Source organism: Sparus aurata, chromosome 19, assembly GCF_900880675.1.
Source record: "Sparus aurata chromosome 19, fSpaAur1.1, whole genome shotgun sequence".
Classification (NCBI taxonomy): domain Eukaryota; kingdom Metazoa; phylum Chordata; class Actinopteri; order Spariformes; family Sparidae; genus Sparus; species Sparus aurata.
Genome location: NC_044205.1, coordinates 20,097,736 through 20,114,543, shown reverse-complemented (window position 1 = coordinate 20,114,543; position 16,808 = coordinate 20,097,736). Strand labels below are relative to the sequence as shown.

The 16,808-nt window shown below is 40.4% G+C and overlaps 1 protein-coding gene across 7 annotated transcripts in view; it reads right to left on the bottom strand.

Annotated features, from left to right (window-relative positions):
• Positions 1–16,808, bottom strand: part of cacnb2a (calcium channel, voltage-dependent, beta 2a) — a 72,352-nt gene that overhangs the window by 3,915 nt on the left and 51,629 nt on the right. For 5 of the 7 annotated variants that reach the window (XM_030397874.1, XM_030397875.1, XM_030397879.1 and 2 more), the window contains 10 exons: positions 11,871–11,993; positions 11,630–11,766; positions 11,443–11,519; positions 11,005–11,138; positions 7,786–7,866; positions 7,613–7,671; positions 5,721–5,830; positions 3,956–4,107; positions 1,241–1,336; positions 582–764 (listed from right to left, as the gene is read on the bottom strand). In XM_030397874.1, coding sequence (XP_030253734.1) covers positions 582–764; positions 1,241–1,336; positions 3,956–4,107; positions 5,721–5,830; positions 7,613–7,671; positions 7,786–7,866; positions 11,005–11,138; positions 11,443–11,519; positions 11,630–11,766; positions 11,871–11,993 — 1,152 coding nt within the window. Of the gene's footprint in view, positions 1–581; positions 765–1,240; positions 1,337–3,955; positions 4,108–5,720; positions 5,831–7,612; positions 7,672–7,785; positions 7,867–10,785; positions 10,806–11,004; positions 11,139–11,442; positions 11,520–11,629; positions 11,767–11,870; positions 11,994–16,808 lie in introns of all 7 variants that reach the window. The other 2 variants (XM_030397878.1, XM_030397881.1) reach the window with 1 other exon arrangement.

The window sequence follows — 16,808 nt, the reverse complement described above, 5'->3', positions numbered from 1 at the left end:
AAGTTAAAGGGATTTACAGCATTTACACACTCATGACATCAGCTGAAAAGTCATCGTTATTAATTGTTGTAACCGTATTCAGAAGATGTGTATCCCACCTGTCAAGTGCCTTTAAGCTGGACAGTAACAAAATAAAGGCGCTTGCAGAATTTTTCAGGTAAATTAATTAAGATAGTAAAAACTTTCACTACTCTTTCCATGTGAACTCCTAATAAAAAAATGAATGCAGCATTTTTGAGGATCGATAATAGAACAAGTAGAGTAGTCTTGTAAGTTCAGGAAATGACATCACTTTACTGTAATGCAGCCTTTTATAACCAGGAAAAGACTACATTTACGTCATATCATGATATAAGGATATCCAAAATCTAAGAAGAATGTACAATATCAAGACTTCTGTCTACTACCTAAATACACTTAGCACTTGATTCCTCACAAATACCATATTGGGACAGACCCTAACCCTCATTTAATGCAGATTCCTTCTCTCAGTCTCTCTCCCTTTAGTCTCTCTCCCTTTATCACTTCCTGTCCTCGTCGCTTCAGGTATCCCCACCCTGAGTTTAATCAGCACTTGTTACCTGCACGCCGGAGACCGGGGCCGGGCTGGAGGGCAGGGCAGCCGTGGGCAGCTTCGTTACCAGTGGGTTGGGCGGGTTGCAGCTGGTGGGGTGAGTGCTTTTCCAGTAGGCCTCCAGGTAATCAGCCATATGCTCACATGCGTCCTCCAGCTGGTTCTCATCTAGGATGATGTCAAACATCTCCTGAAGGACGGACGAATGGTTCAGACAGCGATAAAGATAATGGAGACATGGTGAGGTGGTGTGTGCTTTTACAATAAAATACTCTGATTCAAGGATTATTCTGACCCACAGAATTAAAATTATCCTTCAAATCACACTGATCTTTATATATACAAGATGTCAGCACTAAGTTAGAATTAATTCTTTAACAGTAATTCCCTAAAGAACTGAACTGCTATCTGAATTAAATTAAGTCTGCACTTTCACAAGCCTGGGGTGCTTGCTTCATTTTCTAAAATAATAACTAAGCAGATTACAGACGAGCAGAAATAGAACTGGCACGAATCATAAAGCTTTGAAAAAAAAACAAAAAAAAAACTTCAGATATGCATGAAACTGCAACCAGAGCCAAAACATCTCTAAAAGGACAAAACTTTAGGTTATTTTAAACACTGGATTCAAGTCAGTGATGATCAGAGTCCGCTGTGGAGACTTACAGGAGGGCACTGAGCCAGCTTGTCTGCGGCCACCATCTGGACATTGAGGTGTTTGGCCTGAGACTTGCCTCTGGACTTGATGAGTCTCTGCAGCACCTGAAGGCAAATGAGGACAGAAGGCAACAAGGTCATGGCTGATAATACATAACTCAACTAAATATGGGCTTTATGAGGGCAGAATACAAGTTGAATCACTTTACATTGTGAAGGTAGATAGCTGCTTTTGTAGTTGAGCAATACAAAGCTCTTAAACACAGAGGTGGAAAGTAACTAAGTACATTTACTCAAGTGCTGCACTTAAGTAGACTTCTGAGGTTCATGTACTTTGACTGTTTCCATTTATGCTATTACTATCTCAACTCCACTACAGTTTAGAGGGAAAGATTGTTCTTTTCAGGGCTCAATCAGACAGAACACAGTTTTTGTAGTGAGAGGCATCGTTTTCCTTTTGTTTTTACTGGCAGGATGCTTTTTTTCTTGCCGCTCATGTGCCCTGCGTGCCTCACATTTTTAGACATCTAGAGCACCTTGCGTTTTTGCAGGAGCACTCTGAATGCTTCAGGTTGATAAAGTGTCAGTACAGAACAGAAAAGTGCTTTGACGTCATTGTCACATTGTCCCCGACTCATCCTAATAAGTATAATATTTAGCCTTGAACTGACTGTCTTCCAGGCCAAGCTCCAGGAACAGCTGGTGGTACTTCCCTGTGAATTCACCTTAGATTTCCATTTGGGAACAAGCTGTCACCCTAAATCAGAGCTCAAACTCATTTTTACAGATGTTTATTCTCGAGGTGGCCAACTATCTAATAACCAGCTTCTAACTAGCCAAAATAAAAAAGGTACAAATCTGCAAGTTTACTTTACATAACAAAAAAACCCCACCACAAAAACAAACATGCACAACACTGCTCTTTTTTAAATTGTAGGCTTCAACAAAAAAAGGCAGTGCGGCTCACATTTCGCAATCTGGTGGTGGTTTTGGTTACTTTTCCGATCAAGATGTTACATTAAAAAAACCACGTGATAAAAAGATTACAAACACATTGTTAGAGATAAACCAGTTGTTCCTCAACTTTTGGGTTTGACTCCTTATGATGAAAGCTGTTTGCTCTCGATGATCCTTGTCATGCTTCAGGTGTTTGTTAGTTGTTAGCACGTCCTTCAAAAAGAGATTTATTTTATAAATTTCTCAGTCAACTTAAATTTCAATAAACATTTGAGTTCCAAAGTCCAAAAGATGTAAGAAGTGGAACCCTCTTTTTTTCCTCTCTTTGCAGCCGCATAACTCATTTTACAAACCCTCTGATTTCTCTTGTGACCCGTTGGTGGGGACAGATCCCCAGGCTGGAAACCAAAGAGCAAAACAACCTAACTGTAACTAAAGTCGTTAAACCATCCTGACCTCAACCAGCTACAACAAGCCTGTGGATGATTTGTTTAACTTGTTTAAAGCTGCCGGACTGTGGACTTCTTTGTGAAGGATTCCTGTTGGATCCAAAGGTGTCCAATGTGACTTTATGTTCTCAGAGCCTCTCTCCGCTCCGCTTACAGACAGCAACAGCAGCTAACATTGGTTCAGAAAGGGAGTCCTCCAAAATAAGCTAACGACTGGCTTCCAGCCCAACACAGAAATACCACAGAGCTCCTTTAGGCATCGATGCATTATTATTAAAAGAGTAACTCCAATACTTTAGTAATGCACTCTTCTCACATTAAGAGACTCATGATGGACAGTTTGGAAAAAAGGACTAAAATGGATGTAGCAAAACCAAAGAAATTGTTTTTTATTCAAATTCTTCTTACCTATGGCACCTAAATTATCCACAATGCAGCTTGGGTGTTCTATACTAGTAGCAGTTTATGTTGCCTGTAACTGCGGTGCCCACTTCTTTCTTCTTTTCTGCTTGTATTCTTAATGCTCCAAATAATGCTTATTTCATGACATCACTTGAGACAAAGGATTTCATCTGAAGTCACAAAATAAGTAGAAGTGCTCCCAAATCTTGTAAACAGACTGATGTATAAGATTGGTGCAGTACCTCTTTAACAATCTAATAATGTAACATAAAATCATGTAGTCAGAGGGGACCTTTATCTGCACTTACATTCGATTCATCAAGTCCATTTTGTTGTTCGTACTTTCATTTTACTGAAGTAGGAGCAGCTGTGCAGTTATATCATAACTTGTAAAAGTACTGTGATTATTCCTTGAAGTTTAGCCGTATATAATATGGCAGCCGGCTGTAATCGAGAAGACAGGTGGTAGAAGTGTTTTATTTTTTCCCCCCTGTGTGATTCACACTGATGTCACTTTGATTTAAAGCGTGCATCTCATGCCTCCTTAGCTATGCTTTTTCTCATTTTCGATGCTACCCAAATGTTCGTTATTTTTATTGATCACTGAATCATGAGCCTTTTTTTACTCATGCTGAAGGTCAGAGTGATGAATCAGTCCTCTTACGCAATTGCTCGCTTTCAAACAAGTGCTTTCACGTAGACAAGATCACAGCAAAATCAAAGCTAAGGAGCAGATCAGTTACAGGAACATAATACAACTGTGACAAGATACAACGACAAGAGAGACAAACCAGTTAACCAATACATCTACATAAGTAGAGGGAACTTCACCATGTCCTTATTTTCTATTCTCTTTCTCCTTTGATCCCACGCTGACTGGCTCAGTCACCAGATCAAACATGTTTATTTTACTCACCTTGGGAGAGGTGATCTTGACGTAGACGATGATGGGTGCGAGGGACGTCTTCCCCAGCTGTGACGGGTGGTTGATGGTGTCGGCGTCCAGAACTACCAGTTGTAACGTCCGAGCCAGTTCGAAGATTCGCTCTATCTCACTCTGGACTTCAGCTGAAAGAGACACAGAGAGTCGATGCAGAGGATGAATATTAAACGTTTTTAGTTGAAGAAATGTGTCTAATGTAACGGGTATCATTGAACAATAGCTTGATTATTTTACATGGAATTTCATCTGCCTTTATGGATTACAGATCCCACATCTTATTAGACTAAGCACACACAGTTTTTATTGTGTAACATTACCTTTTTGCTAACTTTCAACCTACTTCCACTACCATTTTACTTAAATATTAATACCACTGCTTGTTAACCTGTGACTGAATTTATGTGTTTTTCTTATTTTTATGAATTATTTTTTAATAATCTTTAATAAACTCACATATTTTTCATCATTTCTTGTCCATATGCTTCATGTTTTGACTGCAAACTGCCCTCACGTACAATCCCTTCCAGGTTGTTTCTTAATGGTAAAGTGTTCATCGATCAGATGTCAGATTTTTTCTTTTAAAATTCTATTTTCTTGCTCTTACCGTTATTACTATACTTCATGTTTGTTATTTAATGTTTTTATGGTAAAGTTCTTTGTAACTTTTCTTTCTGTAACTTTTATTTTAGTGCTTTATGAATAAATCCTTGACTAACAGGATGCAGTTAAAATAATTTGATTGCACTGCATCACTGTATTCATGCTTGGCTCCATTCTGTCTCACAGAAACTTAAATAATCAGAATGCATCATGGCTGAGAGAAACAGCGAGCCACGTTCTGTTACCTTCCAACAAAAAACGACTGTTACATCACACGGCCTCCACTCCAACAGATGACGATGTGACTGCAGAAATTATCCTACAAATATCACAGCAGGGCACGATTCCCAATCTGAGAGGAGTCATGGCCAAGCCTCATGACTTACAGTCACGACAAAGTCTGAAGTAAACTGATAACATGAACACATTCCAACCAAACAGCTTATTTAGATTTCGCCTGAGTCACAAATTCTCATTCCCCAGCTAAATTATGCCAGAGGGGGAGGATAATTTTACTTGTTTCTGACGCGGAAAATTAATGAAAATGTCCATCTGCATAAGAAACAAATCTACAAATCATGCTCTTTTTGGGAATGAAATGATTTCAGGCACCATAGAGCACAAAATGTGTTGTTAAGATGGATATTTTTACTTTCTAGGAGCACTGCTGAGAAGGACTGGAGTAACATGATCGAGTTGTAGAGTGGTGGCTCTGTGTAATCATAAAAAATTAAATATAATACACTTTTTGCTCCAGGCACACACTCTCCCTGAGACTTTTCACTCTGCTGCAGCCATGGATTGACTGATATGTTGATACGTGGCAAACATTAGCCTTGTCACCTCAGTTTGACTCAGGAATCTGTTTCATTCTAATCACATCTGAGCTTCAATCAGCCCCAGTCAAATCAGAGTGGTTCTTGAACTTGTTATCGTACGTTTATGCTCTATCTTTCATTCCAAACAAGAGAAAACCGACCAAGGCCACTCAGGGCAGTCAGGAGTTATCATTGCCATTGTCAAGAGTTGCTTTAATCGTTTCCTTCCTTTTACCACATGAGGCGGTCTCCTTGAAAACATTATGATTCAAAACACCAGATGTTCCCAGGCAGTGCAGTAATGTCTAGTCCGAACGTACCCAAGTTTGAGCGTGTGTTGGAGCGTTCGATGATGGCGTGCTTGCTGGGATTGTTCAAGACCGAGCGTTTGGCAAGAGAGATGTCGGCCGTGACACGGGTGATTGATATTCTGAAACAAAAGATAAGAAAAAATGCTTGGTTAACCGGATATCATGGACTTCATTTGATACGAGATAGGAGGACAAACACTTATTCCTGATGTAGCTATAGACCAAAAATAAATGGGAAGCAAACAGCTGCAGAAAAAGAATATCGATAAAGAATATAGCTATAGATCTGTTTATCTGAACACGTGATAAAAGGCGATCTCTGTTCACAGAAATCACAGATAAAATGTCCACACACCATTCTAGATAATGTTCCCAGAGACATTTAATACCGTCATGTGACATTCCTTGTTCTATGAAGCTGTGTAATGGAGTTAGCATGATTTGATTATTGATAATTTGACCTGAATTTACAGAAATCTATCAGAGCAGCTTGTCCTTAAACCAAACCTTGCAAGTGAGCTGGACCATGACCAAGACAACTGAGGGTGAACCTGATACATGAACTCGCTTCCTGATACAAACGACTCTTTTTCCCAGAGGTCTGATGAAAAATACTGATATAGTTTTAAATGAGATCATGTAAACTACTTTTAGTTGATAAACTTGTCTAAATGTTTTCCAATGGAACCACATGAACAAGGCATTTATACTCTGTCTGATGTAGACTTGATATTTGAGCTCTCAAAGTTGTAAATGTTTATACTTAGATTGTAACACTGTTCTGAAGACTTCCCATAAAATAATCTACTTAAGTGTTGCATTATACGGAAATTGATGATAATCACGATGTTAAAAAATGAAACGTTGATATCGGTTAATAATCCAGGGTCTCCTGAATATTTTCGTTTCTTTACGTTCTGGTTTTCTCGTAGTGGGTGGTGATAATGCACCTCAGTGCTGGTTGCCACCAACATAAAGCTGCAAAAAGCAGAAGTAGAAGACAGTTACTACCTAGCTAGTGTTGTTGTGTCGAAGGAGATGATGGGCGGCTATCCATCATATAACATCAGCTAACAATACGGCTAGATATTGTAATAATATTGTTTTGGGGATTTTTCTTTATCGCACGACCGCAGTGAAACTTGTTTTTCTTGAACGATGTAGCCGTCCTTAAAGTTGTCGCTGCTTAGTCCCTATTATTGAACATGCAACAATAATGAAAACCTAATTACTTACAAACTAAGCACATTAACTTGAACTTGTAACTAAAAGTATAACAGATATGGAAGTGAAAAAAATCCTGGAGCACAAAACATAACAACATCAGGAACAAAGCCATGGTTCTGCTGCTGAGAGGCTTCCCTACATGCTGACTTCATATTCTCAATCATAAATGTGCAATCAAACGATCCGCACGCTCTGTTTATGTTGCCTTGATTTTAAAATAAGTCTGCATTCCAACACGTTGAATCTCCGTCCAAACTACCTCCTTGAGAATCATTTCAGCTTGATGACACGTCACCCTGCATTATTTAAACAACGTTTGAAGAGCAGGGCACAAAAGGGAGTTTACAAAATCCACTGCAGCTGCTGCTGGTGGTCTGAGTGGATCTGAGTGTTGTGTAACTTCATGGCCTCTCTGCTTCAGATGGTTGGATGGACTCAACATCGGGCAAGGAGAATCCTGCTCTGCTCTAGGGCCCATTATGGCCTATTAAGGACATGGAGAGGGCCTATTTAAAGCAGCAGCACACATCTCCAGGCCAAACAAACTTGTTACACACTCCCTCGGCTAACCTCAGGGGACAGATAAATACCAGCCTATAGAGCTGGAGAGAGAAAGGAAGAATGAGGGAGGAAGCAGGATGAGAGTGTTTTTATAAAGGTCACAGGGAACTTACCTTCCCTCGAATCTGTGTTTCAAAAAATCAAACAGTGCTTTTTGCATCATGTCGGTCACCTGTGGACAGGAAATTTGAGGGAAATATGAAGAAAAAACAGTTCAAAGTGACGCATGTTCTGCAGATAAATTCCCAGAAGTGTTGTGTTCGAAAGGTCAAAGTTTTTGACGTACCTCGTAGCCCTTCAGTGACGGTCCCACCAGAACCACGGGCCGCATGGAAGGCACAACGTCGTACGGAGGAATGTGTTCCGTCTTCAGACAAGAGAAGAAGAAAAACAGTTGCACACATTTATGGAGACAAAGTAAACGCTCACCGTCACAAATCACTTGTGGGGTTGGAACAACAATGAAGTCGACAATTTAAAAGCACTGGAACATTGCGACCCATGAAACAAGACGTCTCAGCTGGCCCGACAAAACACGAGCAAGCTGTGATTTATAATAAATCTGGCAGTTTACTTTGGTTGGCCGAATTTCAAAGCAGGTTACGGTAAACTACAATATTTCATGATGGATAACAATCTTTAGATAAATCCTCTCATTTCATGGTTCTGATGTCATTGAGTGAAAGGGGAAACTATGTAACAGGAAAGGTTAGTCAGACGGGGAGAAAGAGCCACAGTCGACTGACTGAAGCTACAACTGAAAAACTTGGAAAAAACAGGACGAAGAGAAAAAAACTTGCTGTGGAGACAAAGTGGAAGCTCAGCTTGTGAAACAACTTCAGTCTGAAATCAAATTATAGGGGCGATTTTGACAAGACGTCTGAAAATTAGAGCAGCTGATGGACAGAATTAAGGATGTACTGATGAGAACTGCCTCATACTGACCTAATTAAGCAAATCAGGTATTGGTCACGACACACTAAATTCTTTTTTGGCTAATGTCAATGTGAGTTTCAGTCACAGAAGGCCTGTGGCTTTGTTTTTAGTGCGACTGTCTTACATAAAACTGATTCCAGACAGTGCTACCCAGTTTGGTATATTGAATTTAAATAAGGGTAAAATAATCTAAGATGATGCATCTAATATTAATCTGCAACAATTCTGTTAATCAGTTCATAATTTATGTATAAGTATTTAAGGTTTTATTTGCCTTATATGATAGTGGATTGAATTTGGGGGTTTTGGGACTATTGATCAACTAAAATGAGACAGTTTGAGAAGAAACAGATTTAGTGTGCTATGAACGTTTTAATTGGTAACAAACTTTTGAATTCCTAATTAGTTGAGCTTTTCTTTGATAGGGGTATTTATAGCCGCTGCTTTGACTAGAACTCAAGAAAAGCACGCCATCAGTTTAACAAAAACCTTCAAGCGTGTAGCCCTATTAAAATGGAAATGCTAATCCCTGCCGTGTTGGGCTGCGGTGGTGAGTCAAACCCCGTCAAGCCAGTCCTGATGTACATGCAGAGTTTGACACTAGAAGGCTGTTTGCATTTTCATCTGGTGGAGGGGAAGAGTTTCTCTGTGCTCACCTCAAATCTGACTTTAAGATCAGTTCATACAAGCAATCTGGTAGAATTATTATTCAAGGCAGAGTATTTCTTTAGATTTCTTCTTCTGGGATCTTTGACTATGTCTGCTTCGTTCTGAGAAATTAAACTTCTCCGTCATTTTATAAACTAAATTATTCATCAGTTAATAATATTGAACTTCTCTGCAGATTGATAATAGTCATTAGTAGCAGCCTTTTTTCAAATGTGTTGCCAGAGCAATTTAATCTGATGGCTTAAAGGAAAATGTTGAATAATTGCTGAGGAGGATTGGTACTAGAGTAAAAATGATTTGACTAGCACAAAGAGTCTCTGATGGAAATGATATACTTCTGGTTGGTTAACTTTGGTACAGCTAGTATCGCATTTAGATACTCAGAGTCATCCGTCCAATTTTGGAAAGAACTCCCCTTTCAGATGTTTCAAATTGTTTGTGCACTGCTTGTACATTCTCTCAGGAAAGTGCCCTTCTGTCAGCATCTGACAGGAAGGCAGTGAACCTGAGGCTGCTGCGACTCCCAGGCGTCTGGCAGAGCTGCATGTTTGAAGGATGTGCCAGCACACTGGAGAGAAATGTAAGTACTTTCTCTTTCTTTCTTTTTCTCGAAGAAATAACAGTGCACGGCCTCAGCTGAAGCTCTGTTAGAGAGCAGGGAGGGCCGACTACTTAAAAGGACTGCTGATATTCAAATGCACCACACTGTATTTATTTTGAATCAATTCCTACCTTATTAGTCCTGGTGCTGATCTGCTTTTTGAGTCTGTGTTGTCTTTATGAGTCTTTTAGTAGATTTCATGTCGCGGTGTATTGCCCTGTCTTCCTCTTCTCTCCACTTTCTGTCAGTCTAACATTTGCTGTCGTCATTTGGCTTCCCTCGGGACATTGTGGGAACTGATGCACACTACTGCTGACTAACACAAGGGTATTAATGGACAACGCGGTTCTGTTAAAATACTTCTGGTAGCCTAAGTTCACCTCTGAGTTACTTGCTGAATGTCAGCATAGCCATGGGAAACACTTAATGGCTATATTGTGACAATGTTATCACAATTCTCCACATTCAACTGACTGGTTTTGGTGAGGTTGATTGTGAGATGTGTGAGGTTGATTTGTGTTGTGTTTCTGTCTACATTTAGATTTTGAGGTAAATATTCTAGTAGTTGTGGGTTAATTTCAAAGACATTGCCATGACATTTTCAGACCTGTAAAATTAACTTCTTGCCCCGTGCAGTTATGTAGAGAGTTTTAGAGGTGCAGGAATGGATGTTTTACCCCAGTTTCCATTCTAAACATCTCCTTTCTCCAGTTTATATATATACACTGGAGGATTTGATGGGGGTATTGATCTCCTCATCTCACTTTTAGCAGGAAAGCTAATAGGCATAATTCCCAAAATGTTGAATTTCTCTTAAAAAAATACAAAAGCACACAATGATTTTATCTATCTTATCAAAAAGCTGTTTCGCACTGAGGTCCCACTCAATCAGGATCACAAGTTCACTTGCAGAAACATGAACAATCACAAACACAACACAGAGGATTGCAGTGAGTAGGGTGAGAGGTCAGGAAAGAGCTGAGTCCCTGCAGAGGAATCGTATAGCGCATTTGTACAGTTCAGACCACAGAGGTCATCCCCGGACGCTGCTTAGCTGGTGCACTGCACGCCACAACTTACCGACTTCTGCTTCTGCTTAGCTGTGGTGAGACGGAAGAGGAGAAAGAGAGAGGTTAAGAACAGGCATGCATGCTAACGGACGGGTGCACGTAGAGGGACAGAGACGGTGGTGTAGAAACACAGGACGGGCGCTGAGTGAGGCCGAGCAGCCATAGGCATTTAGTCTGAGCCGTGCGGACGGACAGAGAAAAAGAGGAGGTGGAGTGGTCCAGAGTTTACCTTCTTAAAGAAGGGCATTCGTTTCTCTTTTGCTAGGGGTGACATGACAGTGTTTGGACTGGCTTTAGGGGAGCGCAGGTTGACTGGAAGCTCATTGTCCTCGGGGTCTAAGTCTGTGGCATCTATGTCAATGGCTACGCACACAGACAGACAAGAGCACCGTCACCAGAGGTGAAGACAGGAGGTCACAGTAGCACATAATGTATGCTACTACACAGAGACAGCAAATGAAACATATAAAGGAACAATTATGCCATTAAAACATATAACTGACAGAAAAATGTCAACTTTATTGCAGCTACAAATTCTAAATATTACAAATCCAAGCAGTACATCTTACCTTCAACTTTAAGTCAGTGGTTAAAAGTTGGTTCAAAAGATCAAAAATATGATTAAATGTGAAGTTGGAGATGTAAAGTTGCCTGTCAAGCTACTTACCAGACGAAGGAGGAGTAGATTTCCTTGAGTTAGGAACCACTTCACCTAAACTAGAAGATGAGTTTGCTCCCAATTTACTGAAAAGAGAGAAAGAGTGAATGAACAACACCAACTCTGAAGGGGTGGGTACAGTAGTGTTTGTGCTGTTGCCAAGTCAGAGAACTTTGGTGTAGATGAGGATTTTTACCTGGAGTGGAACTTGCCCTGTTTGGCTCTTTGCTCCTGGAGGATACGAGTGTTTTCAATCTTCACAGGACTGGGGATGAAACCGATTTCACAGCCTTCCTTCACCAGGCGTCCTATCCACCAGTCGTTGTTAAATTTCTGTGCAGAATCATTAAAGACACTTATATTGAGCATCCTCGTTCGACTTCTGATAACTTTCCATAGCGTCATTATCTTGGTTATTACTCAAAACCAGAACTCACCTCTTTGACATGGAGGAAGTCTTTAGCCTCAAAGGAGATGGCCATGCCCGGCACGGGGACATCATCATCGTGACTCGGGCTGTAGTTGACATTTGTGCGAACAGCAAATGCAACTGGTTTGGTCTTCCAGGAGGAACAAAGGAGGGAGATAAATGACAAATGTCAGATCGTGCAAAAGATGAAAAATGACTGCCTCACACAGCAGAAGCTGTATCCTAGTTGGTAAAAACCCAGACCCATTACCTCAGAGTACCATCAGGAGAGTCAATAAATGTTTAAATTCGGATATTTTCGTGCACTCTTGGTGAGCTGTGATTCTTGTCTTTGTGCGAGGTGTAAAAATAACCCTGGGTGAGGGATACATGCTGGCTCTGACTCATCCACACTTAGTTTAGCTCTCTCTACATGAATGATTTGGCTGCTGCACTGTCTTTCTGCTACACTTTACAATTCAGAGTGATGCAACATGTTAGTGTCTGTAGCAATCATCACTTCAACACCAACCGTAAAACAGGACTCTTGTTTTGCGCTTACTTAGAAGCAGCACAAACAGCACTCGTGTAAATGGTTCATAAATCAACCCTGCAATCTTAACAACAGTTAAATCAATATTGACCTTCCTATTGGATCACTGCTGACCTTCCTCTGTGGGACAAACGGTCCATTGAGATAATGCATACAGCAAATAAAATGTTTCCTGTACATGATATAACACCAAAAGACAATTTCTCTTTCCAGACACATTTTTTGCTCAAAGCAAGAGCAAATCTCCTCTGCCCATAGTGATGCATTACGTTTGCTATAAAAGAGGATTTAAATAAGATTTAATAAGGTCGCGTCATGAAAAAATGTAATGAGTGAAAACATATGCTCTCAGACAAACCCTCTAAATCTACATCTCTGCAGGACTAGAATAAACCCACAAAAGACACACATCCCTTTAAGAATTACATAAAATGCTTTCGGACATAATCTTGGAGCCGGCCTGGCAGCGATGGCAGCAACAGTTGGCAACACGGTCATGCCCCCAACCAGATTACATTTGCTCTGCCTTTGACTGTGTGACAAGCATGACTGAAGTCGACTGAAAGGCCAAAGCGAATGCACAGGGATGTAGCTTAGAGTAATCTCCCTGCGTAGACTCGCACGCTAAATATTTACCTGCAGATGAAAGAGAGCAAGATGAGGGGACGGGGTGTGTGGTGTTCAGCTGGAAGCCAAATTGAAGCCACTAAATCAGAGCTTTGATGATGTAACTTGAGTTGGACTTTATAGAGATTCTAAAAAAATGCTTTTAAAGTGCACCCAAATAACTGTTTGCCCAGTCCTATGAACTGATTTCCACGAATCATCCTAAAAAAAATGAAATATACAAACAGGTTGAAACTATTTTTACTAGTGCCAAGGAGGTTATGTTTTCACCCATGTGCTTTGTTTGTTGGTTTGTCAGCAGCACATAAAACTACTGAATGGATTTCCACAGTACTTGGAAGGACGATGGGTCTCTGCCCAGAATAAACTGCATTTATTTGTGGTGCAGATCACTCTCTTTGACAAGAGACATTTTCGGACATATTTGCTCATTTTTCGAGGAACTTAGCATGGATCCTGATGAAAAGATTTAGGCATATAAAGGCGGCTGGTATCTATGAGTGAGTACAAATGGATAGAGATTCTAATTCAAGTCCAGATCTACCTTGGCAGAGGTATGCACTCTACTACTGAGTACAATTTCAATACAGTGCATATAAAGTAAATGGAGCATGGGACATTTCTATATTATCACCAAGTTTTGTGACTTATTTAAAGAAAATCAAGTTGAATAGAAGTCCATAGAAAACACATATTGACTGTGACATATAATCACTTTTGGAACAAGTTGTTATAGCACATCTTAACCTACAATGCAATATTTAAATATCCATAGTAGGCTCGTACCAATTGGTAATCAAAGTGGCTTTTGTCAATTAACTAAAAGATTACATATAGCACTTATTACCCTGCTGATTAGGACTGTCACGATATCAGATATTTCCGGACACAAGATAACAATAAAGTTGTGTTACAAATAGATTTTTAAAAAAGACAAGTCAAACAGTACAGTCAAATTGCTCACTGTGTGTTTTGTGTTTTTCTTTTATAAATCTAACTCAAAATACAAGTATAGGGAGGTAGAGATAGAGTCTGTAACATAATTATAAAAAAGAGAATACAAGCAGAACAATTACAACAAATGAATAGTGAAAAGGCAACCAGAAGATCTGATAAACAAACAGCACAAAACCACAGTTGGAGACAAGCTGGTGATAGAGCGTTTAGCTTCTAAAGAGCCTGAAAAAGAGGTAAAAGAGTGTAAATACGAAACCTAATTTCATCAGAAACACAACTCCAAATCAATGTATTTGCCATTTCTACATTCAGTGTGATGATCCCTTATTCCAGGTTTAACTACTAAATATGAGATTAAAGGACTTTTGAAGATTAATATTTTTCATTATCTCTTTTTGTCTTCAATCTTTAACAATTGAAAAGGAAAGTGAATTGATGGATTTGCTTGAATATAAATTCTACTCGAGATCTTTCAAGCAGCAAAGTGATGCTCAGTACTTTGGGAGTAATTCATCAGTGGGCTCCAAGAGGAGCTTTACATTTCTCAGCCATCATGACTTTCACTTTCCACTAATGCCTCACTGAAATACAACAGGTGTGGAGTGACTATGATGAACTACGAGGGATTATGGGAATAATACATTAGTGAAATCCTCCTGGAATCATCCTCCTCATGCCGACAGCAATGTAAATATTCCATGGAGTGATGGTTGTACGCTCTGTGTGTGTCTCCACTGGGGAGATCATTCCAATGTGTGCAGTGCTGGGACCTGCAGAGGACAAAGCGTCCTTGGCTTGGAATCACATGGCTGCATGAAGGTATAAGGTCCATTAGTACACATATGTATGTAGGTAAGTGTGCTCCCTCGGTTCTCTCACGGACCGCCGCCTCTCTCCAACCCCCCCCCCCCCCCCCCCCCCCCCCCCCCCCCCCCGCCCCCCCCCCGCCCCAGCTGCTCTGCTCGCCTTTATCCATCGTGGCCGGCTGACAGATGAAGCTCTCCATAAGCTTAATGACATTTTACGGACCTATAGGCAATCAAACATACATACATGTCCTACATGCCACCTTGTATCGCAGGTGACTGTGGGATTTGTACATACAAGCCCCTTTAATGGTGCACAGTATCTCTACATCTCCTGACCGAGCCCATACTGCTGCTTCTTACATAACACAGGTCTTCATTATGGATGCCATATTGACTGCAGTGAGGGAGGGAGAAGGAGGGTTGGAGACTGGGCAACAAGCATGGGAGGAGGGGGGAAAGAAAAGAAAGGGAAAGGAGATGGACGGGAGGATAGAGGACAAGATGAAGTGCAAAAAAAAAATATGGGGGAAACAGAGGACAGGAAGTGAGAGGAAACACATTCATGGAGATAAGAGGAGGAGCAGAGATAAGACAGAGTTCAAGAGAAGCCCTATCTGTAACTGGGAACCCTGGGAGGCACAGTTATGGACCACAGCCAATTAACACCACACAACGCTCGTCACAATATCTCATCACACCGTGAATATTTCTGCTGATAATACCTCCCAGTCCTCTCTGCGCTGTACTCACGCTGACACTCGAGTGAACACTTGCCCTTGCTGTTGCAGATCTGCCGTGTAACATGCCACAGCCTCTCCATTAGCAGCACACGCAGGATCTCAAGCTATAAATCAAGATTCCCACATTGTTTCACCTTGAATGTTGTAGATCGATTTCAAATGCCTCAGCTGTGTGTGTGCACTGGCCTTTAGGCTGTATGGCGAGCCTGTAAAATGCATTATTCTGTGGCATGAGGGGAACCATAACCTTCATTAATTCATCAAGGGAAGATTTCTATAATTATCCAAGGCTGCTTCAGTATCTTCAAGCTATGCACCCTAAGTAATGATAAATTAAAGCTATTATTGACTAAACCAATGCAGCCACCAGGTATTGTTTCCTTTTTTGGCGAGTGCATAGTTTAAGCGAGATTATGTTTTGTTTTCTATCAAGTCTTTTCGGCATCGTTTGTCTTGCAATGTGTGCACACTAATTGAACTTGCTCATTCCATATTATATAATTGTGGCTGGTGAGTTAAAGTGTCTTAGAAGACCAAATGAGATTAATGAATTCTGACTCTGATCTACACCCATTACCTAATCTATAACCTTGTACGACAAAAACTAAAGAAAACGCTCATTATTCATACCACGAGACCTGCATTAATTTACTCTCTGGTATCTTAGAGGCAGTGGAAACAAGCTGTAAATTGTCATGGGATGATGTGAAAACTTCATGTAACAAACATCCTGGCTTGTGAATCGCGATATTATTCCGATAATCATCACACATTTGCTTAAAATTTGCTTTAAACTCTATTCACAATTATCTCGATAAAGGAAAAAAACCCAAACTTAAATAAAAGTGTTTTTTAATTTGATTCATGACATAAGGCTTATATTGTCCTATCCCTAGCTGTAAACACAACATGTGACACATCATCACTTTACTTTAACTCTGTTTGAGTCTCGACCATCCCCTGAGGAAAATGTCTGGCTCTTTAGCTGCTAAATGCTCCACTATGTTCACCAGGTAGTGACTAATTTTGTGTCGGTTCTGAGCCGGCAGTGAACAGAGAGTTTATCCGAGCCATTTAGCTGAAAAAACTGAAAAAAACCCAATTAGCTTAATTGATGGTGAAACACTCCACAGAGCTGTGTGGAACTGTGGAGTTGCAGATAATTCATCCCTATAAATGACCCCTTTCACATACATGTAGCTGCTTCATCCAATGTTAAATATTGATTATAGCAGCTTTAAATACTTCCAGTCACCTTGAACGGCCTGACCTGAATAGTG